The sequence below is a fragment of the Rhinopithecus roxellana genome, chromosome 13 (assembly GCF_007565055.1).
Source record: "Rhinopithecus roxellana isolate Shanxi Qingling chromosome 13, ASM756505v1, whole genome shotgun sequence".
In the NCBI taxonomy this organism is placed as follows: domain Eukaryota; kingdom Metazoa; phylum Chordata; class Mammalia; order Primates; family Cercopithecidae; genus Rhinopithecus; species Rhinopithecus roxellana.
The window spans coordinates 59639264-59664499 of NC_044561.1; the positions used below are offsets into that span (position 1 = coordinate 59639264).

The 25236-nt window shown below is 50.8% G+C and overlaps 1 protein-coding gene and 1 pseudogene across 1 annotated transcript in view; one reads left to right on the forward strand and one right to left on the reverse strand.

The window, feature by feature from the left end:
* The window catches only part of ADA2 (adenosine deaminase 2), a 37939-nt gene that overhangs the window by 10388 nt on the left and 2315 nt on the right, over nt 1–25236 (forward strand). The window contains 4 exon segments of the mRNA XM_030915233.1: nt 13698–13825; nt 15504–15594; nt 19410–19518; nt 24935–25092. Of these exon segments, the coding sequence (XP_030771093.1) occupies nt 13698–13825; nt 15504–15594; nt 19410–19518; nt 24935–25092 (486 nt within the window).
* LOC115892816 lies at nt 12251–12656 on the reverse strand (annotated as a pseudogene).

The window sequence follows — 25236 nt, forward strand, 5'->3', positions numbered from 1 at the left end:
ATCTCCTGACCTTGTGATCCGTCCACCTCGGCCTCCCAAAGTGCTGGGATTACAAGCGTGAGCCACTACGCCCAGCCTTTATGCCTGGCTAATTTTTTGTATTTTTTTTTTTTTTTTGTTTGAGACGGAGTCTTGCTCTGCCACCCAGGCTGGAGTGCAGTGCCCGGATCTCAGCTCACTGCAAGCTCCACCTCCCGGGTTCACGCCATTCTCCTGCCTCAGCCTCCCGAGTAGCTGGGACTACAGGCGCCCGCCTCGTCGCCCGGCTAGTTTTTTGTATTTTTAAGTAGAGACAGGGTTTCACCGTATTAGCCAGGATGGTCTCGATCTCCTGACCTTGTGATCCGCCCGTCTCGGCCTCCCAAAGTGCTGGGATTACAGGCTTGAGCCACCGCACCCGGCCATTTTTTGTATTTTTAATAGACGGGGTTTCACCATGTTGGCCAGGTTGGCCTTGAGCTCCTGACCTTAGCTGATCCACTTATTATTCCAGTTATTCCAGTTTGTGTGTCTCAACTCTCCCTTTGCTTGGCATCCTGGACTGACCCACCTTTTTCCTTAGATATGTTTTTTTTTAGGTAGAGTTTTGCTCTTGTCACCCAGGCTGGAGTGCAATGGCACCATCTTGGCTCACTGCAACCTCTGGCTCCTGGGTTCAAGGGATTCTCCTGCCTCAGCCTCTGGAGAAGCTGGGATTACAGGCATGCGCCACCATGTGCAGCTAATTTTTGTATTGTTAGTAGAGATGGGGTTTTACCATGTTGGCCAGGCTGGTCCTGCACACCTGACCTCAGGCGATCCACCCACCTCGGCCTCCCAAAAATTACAGGCGTGAGCCACCATTCCTGGCCTTTTCCTTAGGTATGTTAATACCCTTGGTGAGTTTGATAGCAAGGCTCGATCCTGGAGAGTCTGATCTCTTGTGTTGTCTGCATGTCTCCACTAGGATCTGTTACCTGTTTTCTATTTTAACTCTGTGTGCAGTTATATTTCCATTTCTGAGTTCTTTAGAAGTCGGAGGGGAACATTACCTTTGTCTCTCAGTGGAGCTTTCATCAGTTTTGTGGACAGAACAGACAGATAAGACACAGTACATCCTTTTAAAAGAAAAGAGAGGGTCTCATCTTAATTATTGAGAAAAGAATTTCTGAAAAGGGAGGCGCTGGCAAAAATTGATGAGCTAACTTTGCTCCTGGCCTAGGTAGGCTGGAAGAAACTGTACTTCCCAGAGCAGGTGATTCTTGTGTTTGTTTGTTTGTTTGTTTGTTTGTTTTTGAGAGGGACTCTCTGTTGCCCAGGCTGGAGTGAAGTGGCGTGATCCTGGCTCACTGTAACCTCCGCCTCCCAGGTTCAAGTGATTCTCCTGCCTCAGCCTCCCGAAGCTGGGATTACAGGTGTACACCACCACACCCAGCTAATTTTTGTATTTTAGTAGAGATGGGATTTCACCATGTTGGCCAGGCTGGTTTCGAACTCCCGACCTCAAGGGATCCACCCACCTTGGCCTCCCAAAGTGCTGGGATTACAGGCGTGAGCCACTGCGCCTGGCTAACTTCTATTTGGAAGCCTCTCTCCAAGGTTGGACTCCAGTCCACCTTCTCACCCTTCTTTCCTGAGCAGTTTCAGCCCCGCCCAGTTGGCAGGTCAGCAGCCCCTTCCTTCGTGCTTTCTGGGACCATGGCTGTCCACTTCCCTCCTTCATTTGTTCCCTGTAATGTTTCTTTTCGGTAGCCTGAATGCATTGCTGTGTGTTATTTATGCCATAATGTATAAGCCTTGATTTCCCAGCTAAATTGTGACTTCAGACCAACCCAGATATTACATAGCCTGGTATCCCAGTAGGCCCCAGTAGTGGTCATCAAGCATGTGGATGGCGGTTCTCAAACATTAGGGTGCATATGAAGAATTTGGAGGTGCCGTTTAAAATCAGGTATTGGGTGCTGACCCCCCAGGTTCGAATTGTGTGCTGTCTGGTAGGGTCAGAAAGCTGTAAAAATAACTAGCACCCCTCTCCCAGCCCGCTTCCTATGGATTCTAATGCAGGTGGCCTGACCCAGACCACACTTTGAGGAAGGACCTGCTTCACCTTGACTTTTTTTTTTTTTTTTTGAGATGGAGTCTCGCTTCATCACCCAGGCTGGAGTGCAGTGGCACGGTCTTGGCTCACTGCAAGCTCTGCCTCCCGGGTTCACGCCATTCTCCTGCCTCAGCCTCCGAGTAGCTGGGACTACAGGCGCCCGCCACCACGCCCGGCTAATTTTTTGTATTTTTAGTAGAGACGGGGTTTCACCATGTTAGCCAGAATGGTCTCGATCTCCTGACCTCGTGATCTGCCCGGCTCGGCCTCCCAAAGTGCTGGGATTACAGACGTGAGCCACCGCGCCCAGCGACTTTTGTTTTTTTTTTTTTGAGACACAGTTTCACTCTTGTTGTCCAGGCTGGAGTGCAATGGCGTGATCTCGGCTCACCGCAACCTCTGCCTCCTGGGTTCAAGCAATTCTGCTGCTTCAGCCTTCCGAGTAGCTGGGATTACAGGCATGCACCACCATGCCTGGCTAATCTTGTATTTTTAGTAGAGATGGGGTTTCTCCATGTTGGTCAGGCTAGTCTCGAACTCCCGACCTCAGGTGATCTGCCTGCCTCAGCCTCCCAAAGTGCTGGGATTACAGGCGTGAGCCACCGCGCCTGGCGATATGGGGTTTTACTATATTGCCCAGGCTGGTCTCAAACTCCTGAGCTCAGGAAATACACCCATGTTGGCCTCCCAAAGTGCTCGGGTTAAAGACGTGAGCCATGCCCAGCTATTAATTCATCTTATTGATGTCGAAACTAAAGCTTGGAAAGGTCAAAGAGCTTGATGAAGGTCACACAGGTAGTTAAGGGGTGACTGGACCCAGACCAGGGCTCCTAAATTCGTCGCTTTCCTCACCACGCTGGGCTTTCTGAGTGTCTTAATAGCCACGCCCGCCTCAAATGGAGATCCCAGAGGGCATCTGGCTTCAATTTTCCTTTTTCCGGAGGGGAAGTGGATTCCCTGGAATGGAACTGGGCCCTGGTAGGGGAGAACTTCCTGTTGGGCAAATCCTGACAACTGTCTTGGTGTAGGAGTGCATAGGGAACCCCGACCCTTGCTGAACCCTGGGATCTTCCGTGGGTGGAGGGGAAGAGGATAGAGGAGGGGAGAGAGGAGACGCTGAGGCAGAGACTTTCATCTGGAGCCTGGTGGGGAGGCATGTGGGAGAAGTTGCTGAGCGGTTGGATCGGAGGGAGGAAGAGAAGGGCCAGAGCACTGGCTTCCTGTTCCATCTTCCCCCTTGTTCTGCAGGTGGCCATTTTCTCCTTCCAGAGCCCGAGGCGGAGAGACTTGGGGGCCTGTCCAGCTCCAGTCCTCTGTCCTCACTCTGCCCGCCTCCGTCCGTCCCCCAGCCAGCCTTTGGAGAAGGTGCAGGGCTGCTGGGATTTGGGATTCTGGTGGAGGGGGAGGGGGAGGGGATGTGACCATTTGTTCGGGTCTGGCCCTGGAACAAAGGCTTTTGCCACGGAGAGTCTAGGTCTTAATGCCCCCCATTAGCCAGAGTGGGGGGCCATCAACACATTAACAACTAAAAACAGTCTTCACTGGAATCCTTTTGCTGAGCCGCCTCGCCTCCGCCTGCCTGGTGGTGGGCTAATTCCGGCGGGGGCTGCTGTGGACGGACTGTCCTGGTCGCTGAGCCTCCCATTGTGTTCCTAATACTCAGTAACAAAGGCTGCTCGCCGGTAGCAACAGTCGCTAGGCGAGTCTTATCTCCTGGGCTCCGGCCCCTTCCCCCACGGCAGAGTCTGAGGCCCAGACTGGGTCCCCGGAGTCTTTTGCATGGGGCTCTTCCAAGACCCCAGAGGGTTATCCGCAGGGGATGGCCCTGCTGGCACTTGTGGAGGGGAGAGCTTATGGGAGACACATCGGTGGCAGAGAACCTGTGACAGTCATTCCCAGACGTTTTCTAAGACGTTGTCATTCATATAATAAGCATTTCTAGTGCTCCCCGTTCCCGTGCTCCCCAGCCCCCCATGCTTTTGCCTGGATTCTTAGCAGACCCTTCATTCAAAATTCCATTTGGCTCCTTGCTGAACGAAGTGACCCCTGTGTCATGTTGCTGGTGTCGCTTTACGAGAACACGCACCCTCTTAACTGCTCCTTTTTGACAGGACTCGTCGGACTCTGCTGTCATTGTGCTATTTACTTGTCTGTCACATTGGAACAGTGCCAGATCTTCACCCCAGCCCTACAACCACCTGGGAGGTTATAAACACCAAGTTTCTACCCCACAGATTCTGATTTGGTTGCTCTGGGGTAGGACACAGGCATTTTTCCTCTCCTTGAGTGATGCCAATGTGCAGCCGAGGCTGAGATGTCACTCTAGTGACTGTCACCTTTCTACAGGAGGGGGCAGGGGCCTCCTGATGACAGGAGACACCTCAGGGCAAGCAAAATTCTGAAATGTGGTCGGCCTCCAGCCCCACTAATTATGCAGGGGGGCTGAGTTTCTCAATTTTTTTTTTTTTTTTTTTTTGAGACGGAGTTTCGCTCTTGTTGCCCAGACTGGAGTGCAGTGGCGCAATCTCGGCTCACCACAAGCCCCACCTCCAGGGTTCAAGCGATTCTTCTGCCTCTGCCTCCCAAGTAGCTGGGCATATAGGCATGTGCCACCACACGCAGCTAATTTTGTATTTTTAGTAGAGACGGGGCTTCTCCATGTTGGTCAGGCTGGTCTCGAACTCATGACCTCAGGTGATCCGCCCGCCTCAGCCTTCCAAAGTGCTGGGATTACAGGTATGAGCCACCGTGCTTAGCTTTATCAAACTTTTAAAGCCTCAAAATCCTTTTTTTTTTTTTTTTTTTTTTTGAGACCGACTCTCGCTCTGTCTCCTGGGCTGGAGTGCAGTGGCCGGTTCTCAGCTCACTGCAAGCTCCGCCTCCTGGGTTTATGCCATTCTCCTGCCTCAGCCTCGGAGTAGCTGGGACTACAGGCGCCCGCCACCTCGCCCGGCTAGTTTTTTGTATTTTTTTTAGTAGAGACGGGGTTTCACCGTGTTAGCCAGGATGGTCTCGATCTCCTGACCTCGTGATCCGCCCGTCTCGGCCTCCCAAAGTGCTGGGATTACAGGCTTGAGCCACCGCGCCCGGCCCAAAATCCTTATCTGTAAAATGAGACCTACCTCATAGTGTAGTTTTGAGGGTTAAATGAGATTATGGCATAAAGCCCCCTGCATATGCCTGGCATACAGTAGAAGCTCAACACTTCTTAAGTGAATGATAATCTGGTAGTGAAAGTTGAGTGAAACTGCCAGTACTGGCCAGGTGCAGTGGCTCATGCCTGTAGTCTCAGCACTTTGGGAGATGGTGGCAGGTGAATCCCTTGAGCTCAGGAGTTCCAGACCAGCCTAGGCAACATGGCAAAACCCTTGTCTCTACAAAACAAGACAAAACAAAATAATTAGCCAGGTATGGTAGTACGCACCGGTGGTCCCAGCTACTCAGGAGGCTGAGGTGGGATGATAACCTGAGACTGGGAGTTCAAGGCTGTTCAAGATCATGCCACTGCACTGCCGCTTGGGCAGCAGAGTGAGACCCTGTCCCCCCTCAGAAAAAAAGAAAAAAAGAAATTCTGAGTCCTTGTTTATATTCTGATACAAACCAGTTGTATGAGGCTGGGTGCGGTGGCTCACGCCTGTAATCCCAGCATTTTGGGAGGCTGAGGCGAGTGGATCACGAGGTCAAGAGATCGAGACCATCCTGGATAACATGGTGAAACCCTGTCTCTACTAAAAATACAAAAAATTAGCCAGGTGTGGTAGCAGGCGCCTGTAGTCCCAGCTACTCAGGAGGCTGAGGCAGGAGAATGGCGTGAACCCGGGAGGCGGAGCTTGCAGTGAGCCGATATGGTGCCACTGCACTCCAGCCTGGGCGACAGAGTGAGACTCCGTCTCAAAAAAAAAAAAAAAAAAAACCAGTTGTATGACCTTTACAGCACTCTGCTCCCAAATTTCCCTATGGTTCCTCCCAGTTTGAAAATTTTATATTTCTATGATATCATAGACAGTAAAATTTTATATTGCTTTATGTAAATCACATGTATTTTAAATAACTTTCCTAAAAATGTATAGTTCTTTATTAAACTATAGTTAATAATTAAGATAATCTAAAGCGAAAGCGAGTTCAGTGTATAGCAACTTTTTATATCACTTAGTCTTAGATGAATGGCTAACCCCAGTTACTTGTACTTACAGATTGTTAGATTCTTAGACATTAGCCGGGCGCGGTGGCTCAAGCCTGTAATCCCAGCACTTTGGGAGGCTGAGACGGGCGGATCACGAGGTCAGGAGATCAAGACCATCCTGGCTAACATGGTGAAACCCCGTCTCTACTTCCTGGCTAACATGGTGAAACCCCGTCTCTACTAAAAATACAAAAAACTAGCCGGGCGACCTGGCGGGCGCCTGTAGTCCCAGCTACTCGGGAGGCTGAGGCAGGAGAATGGCGTGAACCCGGGAGGCGGAGCTTGCAGTGAGCTGAGATCTGGCCACTGCACTCCAGCCTGGGCGACAGAGCAAGACTCCGTCTCAAAAAAAAAAAAAAAAAAAAAAAAAAAAAAAAGATTCTTAGACATTAATTCAATGTTCCTGAGGCAACTGCAGGTTTTGAGTTGTTTTTCTAGATCTGGTGATAGATTTGTAATAATAACATTATTATTAGTGGTTATCATTTCTGAATGTATTACAAATATTAATTTATTTGATCCTTGCAATAATCTTCTGAGGGATGACTGATTTGGGACAGACTGTGTCTCCACTGGGAGCCTGAATCTGGAAGGCTGACCAGAACCCCCAAGCCAGCTGAGCCCTCACTAGGGAGCTTGACTTCCTTAGGAGTGTCTGCCCACACTAGCTGTGAGGCCCTGAGGAGCTGCAGGTCTCCCTCACCCTGAGAGGGCCTCCTCTTTGAGTTGGAGTGCTGTTGACGTCAGATCCCATCCTGCGCCCTTCCTTCATGGGCAGCTTCGGTGGTGGTTTACAGGGCACCAGGAGACTAGGAAGGTGCTCTGAACGGGCTTTGGTGTTGGTAGTCCTGGGAGCCAGATCCTCTTCTCCAGGCGTTCCATGCTATGACACCAGCAATGTGGGTGGGACCTTGGAAGGCAAGGGTCCCGGCTTCTCCAGTGATAAGCACAGGACCGCTGAGATTGAGGGTGTCGAACCACCGCCCTCTGCTCTGCATCACTTGTGTATCCCTGCATACTTGATTAATCTGCCAGAGATCTTCTCTTCTTTGTTTGTTTGTTTTTTTTTTTGAGACAGAGTCTCACTCTGTCGTCCAGGCTGGAGTGCAGTGGTATGATGTCAGCTCACTGCAACCTCTGCCTCCTTGGTTCAAGTGATTCTCCTGCCTCAGCCTCCTGAGTAGTAGGGATTACAGGTGCCCACCTCCACGCCTGGCTAATTTTTGTTTATTTATTTATTTATTTATTTATGAGACAGAGTGTTGCTCTGTTGCACAGGCTGGAGTGCAGTGGTGTGATCTCGGCTCACTGCAAGCTCTGCCTCCTGGGTTCATGCCATTCTCCTGCCTCAACCTCCTGAGTAGCTGGGACTACAGGCGCCCGCCATTGTGCATCGCTAATTTTTTTGTATTTTTATTAGAGACAGGGTTTCACCGTGTTAGCCAGGATGGTCTCCATCTCTTGACCTCGTGATCCACCCGCCTTGGCCTCCCAAAGTGCTGGGATTACAGGTGTGAGCCATTGCACCCAGCCCAATTTTTGTATTTTTTTTTTTTTTTTTTTGAGACAGAGTCTCGCTTTGTTGCCCAGGCTGGAGTGCAGTGGCTCGATCTTGGCTCACTGCAAGCTCCGCCTCCTGGGTTCACGCCATTCTCCTGCCTCAGCCTCCCGAGTAGCAGGGACTAGAGGCGCCCGCCATCGTGCCCGGCTAATTTTTTTTGTATTTTTAGTAGAGACGGGGTTTCACCGTGTTAGCCAGGATGATCTTGATCTCCTGACCTCGTGATCCGCCCGTCTCGGCCTCCCAAAGTGATGGGATTACAGGCTTGAGCCACCACGCCCGGCCAATTTTTGTATTTTTAGTAGAGACAAGATTTCACCGTGTTGGCCAGGCTGGTCTTGAACTCCTGACCTCAGGTGATTCACCTGCCTTGGCCTGCTAAAGTGCTGGGATTACAGATGTGAGCCACTGTGCCAGGCCTCAAAGATCCTCTTTTAAGCAGAGTTGTCATTTGTTAATTTTTTTTTTTTTTTTTTTTGAGACGGAGTCTTGCACTGTCGCCCAGGCTGGCACTACTCGGCTCACTGCAAGCTCCGCCTCCTGGGTTCGCACCATTCTCCTGCCTCAGCCTCCCAAGTAGCTGGGACTACAGGCGCCTGCCACCACTCCTGGCTAATTTTTTGTATTTTTTAGTAGAGATGGGGTTTCCCCGTGTTATTCAAAATGGTCTCGATCTCTTGACCTCGTCATCCGCCCGCCTCAGCCTCTCAAAGTGCTGGGATTACAGGCGGGAGCCACTGCACCCGGCCCGTTAATATTTTTTAAATTTTATTTCTTTTGTCTCCCTTCTATTCTGGTAGCATGTCTCCACCCACCACTCCTCCAATATCTGTCTATTTGTCCTTGCTGCCTGGTCCTTAGTACTTTTAAAACTCCTTGTGAACAGCACTCTCCTTGAATTCATATTTGTTTATGGAGCTCCTGCTCTGGTGCCGTACGTAGGAGAGGAGGTGAGGAGAGTGGAACTGTAAGGACTCTACCCTGGAGGAGCCTCCAGTCTAGGCGGGGTGTGGGCAGGAGGCTCAGTAATGACAGGGTGGTCAAGGCCAGCCCAGAACCCTGTTCTTCCCTGCTGTGAACCAGCCAGACGAGTCTAAGACAACTGCAGGTAACAATGCTGGGTTGCGTTAATACAATGGTTCTCCAACTTTCTGGTCCCAGAACCTCTTTATATGTTAAAAAATTTTTGATAATTTTGAACACCTTTTATTTACATGGATTATATCTATTGATCTATCCTGTATTTGCTGTTAAAATTAAGAAAAAAAATTTTTTTTTTGAGATGGAGTTTCGCTTTTGTCGCCCAGGCCGGAGTACAATGGCACACAATCTTGGCTCCCTGCAACCTCCGCCTCCTGGGTTCAAGTGATTCTCCTGCATCAGCCTCCGAAGTAGCTGGGATTACAGCAAGTTTTTGTATTTTTAGTAGAGGGGGATTTCACCGTGTTGGCCAGGCTGGTCTTGAATTCTTGACCTCAAGTGATCCACTTGCCTTGGCCCTGCAACGTACTGGGATGACAGGTGTGAGCCACCGTGCCCGGCCAAAATTAAGAAATTTTCGCTGGGCGCGGTGGCTCAAGCCTGTAATCCCAGCACTTTGGGAGGCCGAGACGGGCGGATCACGAGGTCAGGAGATCGAGACCATCCTGGCTAACACAGTGAAACCCCGTCTCTACTAAAAAATACAAAAAACTAGCCGGGCGAGGTGGCGGCGCCTGTAGTCCCAGCTACTCGGGAGGCTGAGGCAGGAGAATGGCGTGAACCCGGGAGGCGGAGCTTGCAGTGAGCTGAGATCCGGCCACTGCACTCCAGCCTGGGCGACAGAGCGAGACTCCGTCTCAGAAAAAAAAAAAAAAAAAAAGAAATTTTCTAGCTGGGCGCGGTGGCTCACATCTGTCATCCCAGCACTTTGGGAGGCCAAGGTGAGCAGATCATGAGGTCAGGAATTCAAGACCAGCCTGACCAACATGGTGAAACCCCGTCTCTATCAAAAATACAAAAAAATAGCCAAGCGTGGTGGCATGTGCCTATAATCCCAGCTACTCAGGAGGCTGAGGCAGGAGACTTACTTGAATCCAGGAGGCGGAGGTCGCAGTGAGCCAAGATCGCTCCACTGCACTCCAGCCTGGGCGAGAGAGCAAGAGTCCATCTCAAAAAAAAAAAAAAATTTCTAAATACAAGCACATAATCCATTATCGGCATTACCAATCAGAATGATATCACACATGATGCAACTTCATGTGTATTCTACTGTGTATCCATGACAGAATAAGAGTGAAACGGACAGTAAACCAAGATTGGTGCCACTGCACTCCAGCCTTGACAACACAGCAAGACTGTTGCAAAAAAAAAGTTAAAAAATTTTTTTTTTTTTTTTTTGTATTTTTAGTAGAGGTGGGGTTTCACCATGTTGGCCAGGATAGTCTCCAACTCCTGTCCTCAGGTGATTTGCCTGAGGTGATCCGCCTCTGCCTCCCAAAGTGCTGGGATTATAGGCGTGAGCCACCGTACCCAGCCTAAAAATTTGCTATGTGCACAGATAGATGGAGACCTTCATTGAAAAGATGTGAAGCACCAAAGAAGTTAGACTGTGGGCTTATATTCCATGTTAACAACTGGTAGTAAATTGTGAAGAAGTGACAAGATGAAGGAAAAGGGGTTTGGGCTTCTAGGGACAGTACCTTGTGGGCAGGTAAACATATGGAGAAAACTAACGGGAGATAAGGTCAATTTTATAAGGCTGGTTTGTGCAGACCCATCTTGGTAACAACTTTCTGTTTCCAGTGGTAAGGGCGATTCTTCTGGTACGGGAGAGGGGAGGGCGACACCTTCACAAAGGGAAATTTAGGCAGATGAGGTGGGCAAAGAGCTCTTTCTTCATTTACTGCTTCTTAATTGCCTTCAGCTAAAAATATTTCTTCTGCTAAAGTGGCCTATTTGGGGTGATGTATTCTGACCCCCTTCAGTAAATAATAATAATAATAACAATAATAATAATAATAATGGACAATACCAGATCCTGAATGAACAGTACCTAAGGTTCTCCCCTCTGGCACGCTCTGGCACCTTAAAGTTCAGTAGCCCTGAACTTTAGTGTCTGTGCCAGGTCAGGCAGTCAGGGAAAGTGCCTGAGCAGAATGTGTGGCCTGGCCAGGTGCAGGGCATAGGGGGCTGTGTGACGTGCCATGCTTCATGGGGGCAGCAGAGGAAACAGAAGAGCAAAGACCAGCAGAGAGCCTCGCTGCCCGCTCTTCCACTGCCCCTGCCCAGGCAGCAGGGCAGCACCCTGGAGATCAGAGAGCAGCAGTGCTGCTCTGTGGGCCTGGGGGAAATCGGGGATCTGAGGGACTGCCCAGAGACAAAGGACACATAATGGCCGCAGCCTGGAGGGGTGTGGGAGGCCCCTAGGCTGGGAGACAGGAGTGAGGCAAGGGGCTGGTGGGAATGAGCAGAGGAGGTGGACTCCCAAGGACCCAGTTCCTGAGATGCTACAGAGGCAAGAGCCAACTCCCAGGAGGAGGAAGGGTGTTTCTTCCTTAGTGAGGTGACAGCTCCTGGTCCCCACTGCTGGTCTCAACCTCGGCTCCTTGAACCCCCACCCCCCAGCAGCTCTTGGCTCTGTGTGGAGCCACCGTTCCATTGGTCAGGACTAGCAACCTTCTTTGACCCATCCAGTCACAACAAACTTCTTCTTCTTCTGGGAGTCCATGTGCTTCTCTTTAGCACGTATTCTATTATTCTTTTCATTCCTTTTTACAGACAGGAACTCACTCATTACCCAGGCTGGTCTTGACCTCCTGGACTCAAGTGATCCTCCTGCCTCGGCCTCCCAAGTGCTGGAATTACAGGCGTGAGTTCTTTTTAGTGGGTCAAATCTATCTCTCTGACTATGTTGTCCCTCCTGAGGGTAGCTATCTTGTCTATTAGCATTTTTCATCCCTTCCAGTGCCCAGCCCTATTCCTTTTACATCATAAGGGCTTCATTGATGGCCATGGAAGTAATCAACACCTCCATATTATTGCTCTCTATCTCCTTCACCCCACAGTCTCTGCAGAAATTCCCACATCTTTTTTTTTTTTTTTTTTTTTTGAGGCGGAGTCTTGCTGTGTCGCCCAGGCTGGAATGCAATGGCGCGATCCCGACTCACTGCAACCTCTGCCTCCTGGGTTCAAGCGATTCTCCTGCCTCAGCCTCCGAGTAGCTGGGACTACAGGCACGCACCACCACACCTGGCTAATTTTTGTATTTTTAGTAGAGACGGGGTTTCACCATATTGGCCAGGTTGGTCTCGAACTCCTGACATCGTGATCCACCCGCCTCGGCCTCCCAAAATGCTGGGATTATAGGCGTGAGCCACTGCGCCCGGCCTCTTTTTTTTTCTTCAGTTTTTACAGTTTTATTTAAACACAAAACGTGCACATGAGCTGTCTACTCATTTTCTTCGCTGCGTAGCCTGGTGCTGGGGTTGGTGACTCTGATGGCCAACTGGGTAGCTCTTCCCATGATGGCTTTGCGGTTCTTGGAGGAAACGTTGTGAGCAATGTCGGCACAGGGAGATTTGTTGCACATCAGCAGCACTTCCAGCTCCTTGATGTTGTGGACCAGCAACTTCCGGAAGCCACAGGGCAGCATGTGCTTTGTTTTTTTGTTGCTCCCATAACCAATGTTGGTCATCAAGATCTGGCCCTTGAACCTTCTATGGACCCCGTTGTCAGTACCTCTGGGTTTCCACCAGTTACGCTTAATTTTGACATATCAGTCAGACTGGTGCCAGATGAACTTTTTGGTTCTCTTTTTGACAATCAGGCTTCACAAGGGGTCTGTGGGCGGCCATGATGATGAGGAGGAGATGGCTGCCACCTCTATAGGCAGTGCCAAGGAAGAGAGAGGGCCTTTTTTTTTTTTTTTTTGAGACAGAATCTTGCTTTGTCGCCCAGGCTGGAGTATAGTGGCGTGATCTTGGCTCACTGCAACCTCTGCCTCCCGGGTTCAAGCGATTCTCCTGCCTCAGCCTCCCCAGTAGCTGGGATTAACAGGCACATGTCACCATGCCCAGCTAATCTTATATTTGTAGTAGAGACGGGGTTTCACCATGTTGGCCAGGCTGGTCTCGAACTCCTGACCTTGTGATCCGCCTGCCTCGGCCTCCCAGAGTGCTGGGATTACAGGCGTGAGCCGCCCTCCAGGCCTCGAGGGATATTGTTGATGTCCTTTCCCCATTACACACCTCCCTTCCCTTAGCTTCCTTGTCACCTGCCGACTCCCAGCTGTGCCCCACTCTGTTCTGTGTCCCCTTGCTGTCCCTGGTGGCACTGGCTGCCTTGCAGCTGCTGCACCTGGAGTTAGGGAAGCAGTGCAGAGGTGAGCAGGCAGTGGGGAATGACATCATTCTCAGATCACTCTTTCTGGCTTTCATCCTCTCCCTCTGTGTGTGACCTGTTCTTCAACCATTATGCAAATGCTTAATGGCCACCTACCCTCGCGAGTGCTAGGCGCCGTTTTAAGTGCAGTGACCCAGCGATGAAGGAGACAGGCGGGCATCAGGGTTATCCCAGAGCCAGCTAGGAGTTCCCCATGCAGCAGCAGAGACAATGTCCGAGGCTGTAGAGGACCTGAACAAGGGAAGCACAAGTCCAGCCTGGCTGGACTTTTGGGAACAAGGCCACTTGGTCTCAACCAAACACAAATAAAACTGTTTTGTGGGTCCCCTGACCCCATCTACTTTCCCCAGAGCTTGCTGATGTCTGGGAAGGAGTTGGTTGGGAAGGAGGTGGCTGGGCAGGGGTGGCTGGGCAGGGGTGGCTGGGAAGGAGGTGGCTGGGAAGGGTGTCTCTCTCTGCTCACCTGACGGCTCCTGGTTGTGCTTTCTTCCCAGGTGTATGAGCTCAGTGGAGAGCACCACGACGAAGAGTGGTCAGTGAAGACTTACCAGGAAGTAGCTCAGAAGTTTGTGGAAACTCACCCTGAGTTTATTGGAATCAAAATCATTTATTCAGATGACAGGTGAGAGAGAATATTGCTGAAGAGCTTGGGTTGGGAGACTGGGATGCAGGCAGAGCTGCTGGACTGGGAGGGGAGGGGTGAGAAGTGGGACTGGGAGGCCAGGAGAGGCCCAGCGCCGGTGCCAAGGAGCTGCGCTGTGCCTGTGTGTGTGAGCACAGTAGTAGAGAATTGCAGTGATCCAGCACTGAATTGCTCCCTGAAGCCACTTCTAGTTCGGGTCTTCACCCCCAAACTGAAATGAAGAATGTGTGAATTTCCCAGCTGATTCTCGGCTGTGACCCCACATTGGCCTGGTGACTCAGTTATGAGCATAATGGTTTCGCGTGAATGTTTGGGTAATCGGCCCGTTTTTTGGTTTCAATTAGCCTCTGGGTTCTGTGTGTGGTTGCGTGTGAATCCTTGATCAGGGAGATGCCCTGAGGGCACTGGCTCAGGTCTGCATGTGGGGACCTCCAGTAGTGCCGTGTGCGTGGCCTGGCACGTGAGTGAAAGACCCACTCTTTTTCCCAGGAAGCACAGAAAGCTTTGTAGCTTAATTGTCCTTCTGACTTTACCAGATAAGACCCCTCCCCTCAATTTCAAGAGCAGCCAGTCTAAGGCTGGGACCTGTCCATGGTCGCAGCCGCAAGGGCAGCAGCCAGTGGGATCACTCGGAGTCAGGCATGGGGTGGGCACCGGAGGGATCCGGCAGCGGCTCCATCTGCCTAGCCCACCGTGAGCCTGGGCTCTGGAGGGCATTGACTCCCCAGGAGCCTCCTCCCGTGCCCAGTCTTCCTGAGTGCCCCCCTCTGCTTCCCTGGGGCCTGGGGCCTGGAGGAGCTGAGCTCTGGCTTTGCGCTGGTCCCCCTAGGAGGGGTTGTGACTGTCCCCCAGGAGGGAGCTTGCAGGATGGGCCCACCTTCAGCTCAGAGGCTCCCTGGTGCCAGGTGTCCCTTCCCAGGGCCAGTGGCAGGAGGGTGTGAGGGCTGAGCTGAGTGTATCAATGTCCCCAGGTTCACCTAGGCTCCGGGGAGAGGCCATGGAGGGGCGGGCCAGGAAGGCTTTGTCCCCACAGAGCGGAGGATTGGAGCAGGAGAGCCAGCTAGTGGCAGGGCAAAGACCTTGAGCCTGTTGTGGGCTTGCACCAGACCTTGTGTTTTGGGGCTTTTGTTGTCATGCTGCCTGCCTTGCCCCTGTAGGGTTCTGCAGTGCCCAGGGTCTTGCTGACTTAATCAGCAAGAGGCCAGATGGTTACTGGGTCCAGCCGACCCATCAGGGACTTGGGTGACCTGTGGCCCTTTGCAGGTGTCCAGTGGACAGACAGCTGCCCCTGAACTGCGTCCATGTCTCAGTCTCCGACAGAGATGCGGGGAGAGGTGGGAACGAGGCCACTTGGCCTCCTCTAAATGCAGACAAATGAAACTGTTCCTGTGGGTCCTCTGACTCCACCTACTCTTCAGAGACTACAGGTGCCCCCAGAGCCAGCAAGGGTCTCTGAATAAGAATGGATTTGGGCTAAATATCTCTCAGGGGTCATAATGGCTTGGTCGGCGTGGGGTCAGGAGGGCAGGGGTGCCTCAGGTTTGGGAAACGGCTCCTGCACACTTGGGGCTGGCCCAGCCCTGCACGGAGGGAGTGCTCTGGGGTTTGTGCTCTGTTGGTTTTGGGCACTGTCTCCCGGCTTCTCTGTCTCTCACAGATCCAAAGACGTGGCTGTCATCGCAGAATCCATCCGAACGGCCATGGGGCTCCGAACCAAGTTCCCCACGGTGGTGGCAGGGTTTGATCTGGTAACCCATGCTGTGAACAGAAGGGCTGCCTATTAAGGGGGCATGCAAGGATGCCTGTGTGGGCAGAGCAGCAATTCCCTGTGAAGGGAGTGCAGTGTGCTTGTGGTACTCTTGAAATCCCAGGGACAGGCTCAGGCTGCTGACCCGGCAGGGCTGCTCAGCGCTGACCCTCTCAGAGGCCTGAAGGGGACAGCCATCACTGGAGAAGGGAGAGCAGACAGCCAGTTGGCTAACAAGGAAAGTTCCAGAATAAGGACGGCATTCAGGGCATTTGGACCACAGTTATGGGCTCATTCCCCATGGCCCTGCTTGTGCCCTTTTTTCTGTCCCACACTGCTCACCTAGATGTGGCTCTTAAAACCCTCATCAACCCCTGTAGCATGCGGGGTGGGGGTTGGGGGTTAATGTCTGGAAAAACAGTCCAGGATGGAACCAGCCCTTTGCAAATCCTCAAGGTAGTGATATTTGTCCTTCTCTCTCCTCTATCCCATTTTCTTCCCCACTTGTTTTTTGTTTTTTGTTTTTGTTTTTTTTTTTTTTTTGAGACGAATCTCACTCTGTCACCCAGGCTGGAGTGCAGTGGTACAATCTTGGCTCACTGCAACCTCCACCTCCTGGGTTCAAGCAATTCTCCTGCCTCAGCCTCCCGAGTAGCTGGGATTACAGGTGCCCACCACCAAGCCCGGCTAATTTTTATATTTTTAGTATAGATGGGGTTTCACCATGTTGGTCAGGCTGACCTCATGATCCACCCACCTCAGCCTCCCAAAGTGCTGGGATTCCAGGCGTGAGCCATCATGCCTGGCCACACCGGTTTTTGAATCTGCGCGTTCATAGATGTTGTCATTGTCCCACACCCCCCACCAAATCAAAGCACAACCAGGACATTTCTTAGGCGACAGCTCAGCAATCTCATTAAGAATCTAGGCCGGGGGCCATGGCTCATGCCTGTAATCCCAGCAGTTTGGGAGGGCGAGACAGGTGGATCACCAGAGGTTTGGAGTTCAAGACCAGCCTGGCCAACATGGAGAAACCCCACCTCTACTAAAAATACAAAAATTAGCCAGACGTGGTGGCCCGTACCTGTAATCCCAGCTACTTGGGAGGCTGAGACAGAATCGCTTGAACTCAGCAGGCAGAGGCTGCAGTGAGCCAAGATCGCACCACTGCACTCCAGCCTGGGTGACAGAGCAAGACTCCATCTAAAAAAAAAAAAAAAAAAAAAAAAAAAAGAATCTGGATTAGGCCAGGGCAGTGGCTCACGCCTGTAACCCTTGCACCTTGCCGGGCCAAGGTGGGAGGGTTGCCTGAACCCAGGAGTTCTAGACCAGCCTGAGCAAATTGGTGAGACCCTGTCTCTACAAATATATATATATATATATAATTTTTTTTTTCTTGCTCTTGTTGCCCAGGCTGTAGTGCATTGGTGTGATCTCAGCTCACTGCAACCTCCACCTCCCGGGTTCCAGCGATTCTCCTGCCTAAGCCTCCCGAGTAGCTGGGACTACAGGCGCCTGCCACCATGCCCGGCTAATTTTTTGTATTTTTAGTAGAGATAGCATTTCACCACGCTGGCCCGGCTGGTCTCAAACTCCTGACCTCAGGTGATCCACTCACCTTGGCCTCCCAAAGTGCTGGGATTACAAGCGATCCTCCTGGTTATTCAGGAGGCTGAGGCAGGAGGATCGCTTGAGCCTAGGAGATCGAGGCTACAGTGAGTTATGATCACACCACTGTACTCCAGGCTGGGCGACAGAGCATAACTATGCCTCAATAGTTAAAATAAAATAAAATGGAATCTAGATGAACTGTGACTACCTGGCTAAACGATGCCCCTGACTCCTCTGACACAGCCTGCTCATTTTGCCAGAGGCTCAGCTTCAGCTCTTGATTTCAGCCAACCAGGTCCCAAAAGAGTGCAGCTCCAGGGGAAGATCTTTGGGGACTGCTCAAAGGACCTGGCCCCAAAACAAAAGGGGCAGAAGTTCCTCCCAGGTCACCTTTTCCCTCCTTGTGCAGCACTGACTAAGGGACTTAGGGGACAGCTGCTTGCCTTGAGTTTTGGCAGCAGTCATGCCAACACCTCTAATAGACAGGTCCCCGGGGAAGGTAGGGATTACGCAGGGAATAGGCAGTGGTTCAGAGGGATCCGACTGCAATCCCTTCCAAGTTTCTTGAGCCACTGCACCCAGCCCCATATTTGTTTCATTTTAAAATATGTCATTACCCACGCCCCCACACGACCCACTCTCACAAACTAAAACTGGCCTTGTGAGGCTGGGCACGGTGGCACGGTGGCTTATGCCTGTAATCCTAGCACTTTGGGAACCCGAGGCGGGTGGATCACAGGAGCCCAGGAGTTTGAGACCAACCTGGTTAACACGCAAAACCCCGTCTACTAAAAATACAAAAATTAGCTGGGCATGGTGGCACATGCTTGTGGTCCCAGTTATTTGGGAGGCAGAAGTGAGAGAATCACCTGAGCCTGGGAGGCAGAAGTTGCAGTGGGCTGAGATTGTACTACAGCACTCCAGTCTGGGCACAGTGAGACGCTGTCTCAACAAAACAAAACAAAACAAAACTGGCCTTGTAAAGAGGTGCCCTTTTATGTATGTATGTATGTATGTATGTATGTATGTATTTTGTATGTATTTACTTATTGACAGTCTCGCTCTGTCACCCAGGATGTTGTGCAGTGGCACGATCTCGGCTCACTGCAACCTCACCTCCTGGGTTCAAGCGATTCTCGATTCTCCTGCCTCAGCCTCCTGAGTGGCTGGAATTACAGGTGCCCACCACCATGCTTGGCTTATTTTTGGATTTTTAGCAGAGACAAGGTTTTGCTATGTTGGCCAGGCCTCAGCCTCCCAAAGTGCTGGGATTATAGATGTGAGCCACTGTGCCCAGCCAAGAGGTGCCCTTTTAATCCGAAAGCACTCAACTACAGAGCCCCAGGGCTGTGTGTAGCTTACTTTGAAAAGCACGGTTTTGAAGTGGTTGCTCTTCCTGTTAAAGGCAAGACACTGAGTCTCAGGGAAACGGACACACCCAGGGGCCTACAAGAGATGGGCGGCAGTGGCGGCTGGAGTCCTCCTGACTCCTGGGACAGGGCTTTCATTCTCTCTTTCTGTGTCTTAGACTCTCTGGGTCTTTTTAGGTCTCTCTCTGACTCTTTCTCTCCTTCTTCCCCGCCCACCTCAGGAACTCAGGGCTGAAGCACCTGGACCTGGGAGGTGCTGTGAAGAGCCAGGGTGGAAGGGGCTTGGGGATATAAGTCACAGCCTCTGAAAATGAGGGGAACTATTTCAGGGAACAAATGAGCTCTCTTTTCTTTCTCAACTCTGCTCCTGGTCTTTTTTTTTTTTTTTTTTTTTTTTTTATTCTGAGACAGAGTCTGGCTCTGTCGCCCAGGCTGGAGAGAAGTGGCTCAATCTCGGCTCACTGCAAGCTCCGCCTCCCGGGTTCACACCATTCTCCTGCCTCAGCCTCCCGAGTAGCTGGAACTACAGGCGCCCACCACCACGCCCAGCTAATTTTTTGTATTTTTAGTGGAGACGGAGTTTCACCGTGTTAGCCAGGATGGTCTCGATCTCCTGACCTCGTGATCCGCCTGCCTTGGCCTCCCAAAGTGCTGGGATTACAGGCGTGAGCCACCGCGCCCGGCCTGCTCCTGGTCATACTTAAAAGGCCGTGAGAAAAAGGTCTCGGCAGTGGCGGCAGGGTTCAAGGAAGGGTGTGCACAAGCTGCAGGGTGCATCATCAGCAAGTGAGGCACGCACCCTGCAGACACCTCCCTGTCCCTCTCTGTCCTGTAGGTGGGGCATGAGGACACTGGCCACTCCTTGCATGACTACAAGGAAGCTCTGATGATCCCCGCCAGGGATGGCGTTAAGCTGCCTTACTTCTTCCACGCCGGAGAGACAGGTGAGCCTGCGGGATGCGAGTGCAGGGGCAGTGGAGGTGGTCAGTGGGAGTGCGCCTGGGCAGGACTCCAGCCTGCTGCCAGGAGACCAGACAGCAGTGCCCATGCCTCAGGGTTAGAGCCTACAGGCGTTTCCAGAGCCCTTTTCTGTGCTCGATCTCATTTAATACTGACAGCAGCCCCATGGAGAAGGAATAACAGGATAATAGAATCAGCCACTTTACATGCATTCTTTCTTTCTCTTTTTCTTTCTTTCTTTCTTTCTTTCTTTCTTTCTTTCTTCTTTCTTTCTTTCTTTCTTTCTTTCTTTCTTTCTTTCTTTCTTTCTCTTTCTTTCTCTTTTTTCTCTCTTTCTTTCTCCTTCCTTCCTTCCTTGTCTTTCTTTTTCTTTCTTTCTTTCTTTCACTCTCTCCCTCCCTTCCTTCCATCCTTTTTTTGATGGAGTCTCGCTCTGTCGTCCAGGCTGGAGTGCAGTGGCGCCATCTCAGCTCACTGCAACCTCCGCCTCCCAGGTTCAAGGGATTCTCTGGCTGGGCATGGTGGCTCACGCCTGTAATCCTAGCACTTTGGGAGGCTGAGGCGGGCGGATCACGAGGTCAGCAGATCGAGACCATCCTGGCTAACACGGTGAAACCCCATCTCTACTAACAATACAAAAAAATTAGCCAGGCATGGTCCAGGCACCTGTAGTCCCAGCTACTCGGGAGGCTGAGGCAGGAGAATGGCCTGAACCCAGGAGGCAGAGCTGACAGTGAGCCAAGATCACGCCACTGCACTCCAGCCTGGGCAACAGAGCAAGACTCCATCTCAAAAAAAAATAATAATAAAAAATAAAAGATTCTCCTGCCTCAGCCTCCGAGGTAGCTGGGACTACAGGCGCCCGCCACCACGCCTGGCTGATTTTTTGTATTTTTAATAGAGACGGGGTTTCATCGTGTTAGCCAGGATGGCCTTGATCACTAGGATAACCTAGTGATCTGCATGCCTCAGCCTCCCAAAGTGCTGGAGTTTACAAGTGTGAGCCACCACGCCTGGCTTTTTCTAATTTATTTCTAATTGTTTCCCCAGTTCTGCTCGTGTTTTAATCTCCATATGATAGATGAAGAGCCCAAGGCTCCAAACACAGTGTTAGTGGTCCAGGGTTAAAGAGCTGGTATGCAGTGGAGTCTAAATTTGAATCCTTCTTCTTTTTTTTTTTTTTTTTAATTTTTCATGGTGCGGGCATAATCCTGCAAACTCACATCATCCTACTTTGGCTATAAAAATTTGTTTTAGGCACCACCATGCCTGGCTAACTTTTTTATTGTTAGTAGAGATGGGTAGAGATGGGGTTTCAACATGTTGGTCAGGCTGGTCTTGAACTCCTGACCTCAAGTGATCCACCCACCTCGGCCTCCCAAAGTGCTGGGATTACAGGCGTGAGCCATGGAAAAAAATTCTTTTGAGACTGAGTCTCACTGTATCGCCCAGGCTAGAGTGCAGTGGTATAATCTTGGCTTACTGCAACCTCAGGCTGCTGGGTTCGAGTGATTCTTGTGCCTCAGCCTCCTGAGTAGCTTGGAGTACAGGCACCTGCCACCACACCTGGCTAATTTTTGTATTTTTAGTAGAGATGGGGTTTCACCATGTTGACCAGGCTGGTCTTGAACTCCTGACCTCAAACAATCTGCCCATCTCGGCCTCCTAAAGTGCTGGGATTACCCGGCCTCATGTGATATTTTGACGCATGTATATAATGTGTATGAATTGGAACCTTTTCTGACGCTCTCCATCCAAGTGAATTGTGCTTGAGAGAGGTTAACTGATCTGCCTAAAGCCACGCAGCCGGATATTGGCGGAAGAGGGAGGAGAACCAGGTCTGCTCCTTGTCTTTAGGATGTTCTGTCCCTCACTATCGTAGGAGAGGAAACCCTGCCCTGCCGCATGCAGGCCCTGGCTGCTGTTCCTCCTGAAATGCCTTTAGCCCAGCCACGTCTTTCTTCCCCAGAACTCCATCCTTGGGCTTGCTCAGTCATCTTAGCCCCTCCCGTATTCCAGTCCTTAAAATGTGGAAACCCTAACTAAGCAAGATCATGGCTGCAATTTCAGATCCAAAGGAAGATTTGGGAGGAGGCTGTTCCCATGGAGGCCGGGACCAGGAGGGCAGCCCTCTGCAGCATCCCACCTGTCACCCTCAGAAGACCAAGGAGGGGTGGAGAGAGTGGTGGGCAGCTTCATTTCCCGCCCAGGCTTAAGCTCTGCTTTATCACACCATCTCTCAGAGGAAGGGACCTTGTGCATTAATCTCTTTTTCCTGACATTTCGAGTCAATTTAGATCCAATTTAGATCAAAGTCTGCTCTAGGAGAGCAGAAGAATTGTTTGAGGGGGACGGGGTTGGGTGAGGGTGTTGTTAACCTTGAAGAGCGTGTGGTCTGGTTGGGGAAAATCGTACTTATGTGTGTGAAATAATTCTGGCAGTACAAAACATTGCAGCACAGGACCTAACAAGTTCGAAGATGTATGTTCCTTGGAGATGATTTTGCCAGGACTTGGGTATCTAATACCTAAAAGTAGTGTCCTTATTTTTAAAAAGAAGAAGAAAGGCCGGGCGCGGTGGCTCAAGCCTGTAATCCCAGCACTTTGGGAGGCCGAGACGGGCGGATCACGAGGTCAGGAGATCGAGACCATCCTGGCTAACACGGTGAAACCCTGTCTCTACTAAAAATACAAAAAACTAGCCGGGCGAGGTGGCAGCGCCTGTAGTCCCAGCTACTCGGGAGGCTGAGGCAGGAGAATGGCGTAAACCCGGGAGGCGGAGCTTGCAGTGAGCTGAGATCTGGCCACTGCACTCCAGCCTGGGTGACAGAGCGAGACTCCGTCTCAAAAAATAAAAAAATAAAAAATAAAAAATAAAAAGAAGAAGAAATCTTTAAAAACCAGTGACAATCCACCAAAATACATGTGCTAGGTAGGAATGAAAATTCTTGAGTTTTATTTCTATCAGAAAAGTGGAGTTTTCATATATATATATTTTTTGACACAGGCTCTCACTCTGTCACCCAAGATAGAGTGCAGTGGCACGATCACAGCTCACTACAGCCTCCACCTCCTGGGTTCAGGTTATCCTTCCACCTCAGCCTCCCAAGTAGCTGGGACTGCAGGTATATGCCACCATGCCTGGCTAATTTTTGTATTTTTTTGTAGAGACAGGGTGTCTCTATGTTGCACAGGGCTGGCCTTAAACTCCTGGGCTCAAGCGATCCTCCTACCTCAGCCTCCCAAAGTGCTGGGATTACAGGTGTGAGCCACCACACCCAGCCGGATGTTCATATTTTATATGTGGATCCATTAGAATGCTTATGGCTGCAAGAGTAGAGTACATGCATCCCACAGATTTTACAATAAGGACATTTGTTATCTCATATAAGAAGCAATCTCTGCTACGCCCATTGTGTGGGTGACTGTGCCCCACTTGGTTGTCAGATGGTAAATCACTTTTGGGGTGACCACATCCAGCAAAGCAAAATAGGAGATAGCCTCCCAGTGGATCTCCTTTTATCAGAGAGGAATCCTCCAAAGCTCCCCTCCCAGGCCAGCGTTAGGGCTATTTTAGCTGTAAGAGAGACTGAGAAAGGCACATCTGACCTTTCATCCTCTACCGAGGGCCCTACCTGCAAGAAAGGTGTGATGGGGATGTCAGGGAAAAGGGAGGCCACAAGAATGTCTGCAGTCACCTAGCAAGTGATAACATCTTGACAGTACTATTACATATATACTTTTTTTTTTTTTGAGACAGAGTCTCGCTTTGTCGCCCAGGCTGGAGTGCAGTGGTGCGATCTCCACTCACTGCAAGCTCCGCCTCCTGGGTTCACGCCATTCTCCTGCCTTAGCCTCCCGTGTAGCTGGGACTACAGGCGCCCGCCACAGCGCCCGGCTAATTTTTGTATTTTTAGTAGAGACGGGGTTTCACCATGTTAGCCAGGATGGTCTCGATCTCCTGACCTCGTGATTCGCCTGTCTCGGCCTCCCAAAGTGCTGGGATTACAGGTGTGAGCCACCGCGCCCAGCCCACATATATAAATTAAAGTGAGCACATACAGGTAATTATACTGATGTTGTAAATAAGAGAACCTGTAACTCATTGTTGTAAAGATTATAAGCGTAAGAGTCCCAGAGCCGGGTTCGGTGGCTCACACCTGTAATCACAGCACTTTGGGCGGCCCAGGTGCGTGGATTACCTGAGGTCAGGAGTTTGAGACCAGCCTGGCCAACATGGTGAAACCCTGTCTTTACTAAAAATACAAAAAATAGCCAGGTGTGGTGGTGGGCACCTGTAATCCCAGCTACTCAGGAGGCTGAGGCAGGAGAATCTGCTTGAACCTCAGAGGAGGTTGCAGTGAGCCTAGATCGCACCATTGCACTCCAGCCTGGGCAACAGAGCAAGACTCCATCTCGAAAAAAAAAAAAAAGAGTCCCACAGAACAGGAAGAAGGAAAGCAGACTGTGGGGTCAGAGAGACCAAGGTTTAAAACTCAGTTTTGTGGCCGGGCGTGGTGGCTCATGCCTGTAATCCCAGCACTTTGGGAGGCCGACGTGGGCGGATCACAAGGTCAGGAGATCGAGACCATCCTGGTTAACAGAAACCCCGTCTCTACTAAAAATACAAAAAATTAGCCGGGCATGGTGGTGGGTACCTGTAGTCCCAGATACTCGGGAGGCCGAGGCAGGAGAATAGCGTGAACCCGGGAGGCAGAGCTTGCAGTAAGCCGAGATCGCGCCACTGCACTCCAGCCTGGGCGACAGAGCGAGACTCTGTCTCAAAACAAAAAACAAAAAAAAAAACCCTCGAGTTTGCTACTTACTATGTGAACTTCTTTGGTCAATTTATAAAAGCTATGAAGTTTCTACTTTCTCATTAGAATGATAAATTATTAAATTAGATGATTAATTTAATAAAGCCATATCATACCTCTCTTTAGCATTGTTAAAAGAAAACTGGCCGGGCGCGGTGGCTCAAGCCTGTAATCCCAGCACTTTGGGAGGCCGAGACGGGCGGATCACGAGGTCAGGAGATCGAGACCATCCTGGCTAATACGGTGAAACCCCGTCTCTACTAAAAAATACAAAAAACTAGCCGGGCGACGAGGCGGGCGCCTGTAGTCCCAGCTACTGGGGAGGCTGAGACAGGAGAATGGCGGGAACCCGGGAGGCGGAGCTTGCAGTGAGCTGAGATCCAGCCACTGCACTCCAGCCTGGGCGGCAGAGCAAGACTCCGTCTCAAAAAAAAAAAAAAAAAAGAAAACTGTGTGTGTATTTGTGTTAATGTTAATTTTTCTTCATTTTTGTGCTTGGGGGGCTGTTTATTTGAGGATGGTCGATGGGGGCAGGGGGGTCAGACCCATCCATCCCCCATGGAAGACCATTCACCTGTCTTCAGATTGGCAGTGCACTTCCATAGACAAGAACATTCTGGATGCTCTGATGCTGAACACTACCAGAATCGGCCATGGATTTGCTTTGAGTAAACACCCTGCAGCCAGGGCTTACTCCTGGAAAAAGGATATCCCCATAGAAGTCTGTCCCATCTCTAACCAGGTATGTGTGACCCATGCGGCTAATCCCGTATGATCTCCCCTAACCACTACCTCTGCTGTCTCAAACTCTTCCCCGTATAACTTCTCTCTCCTTAACTCTCTTGTTACCTACATCCCTCCACTCTCCCACCCCTGTTGGTAAAGT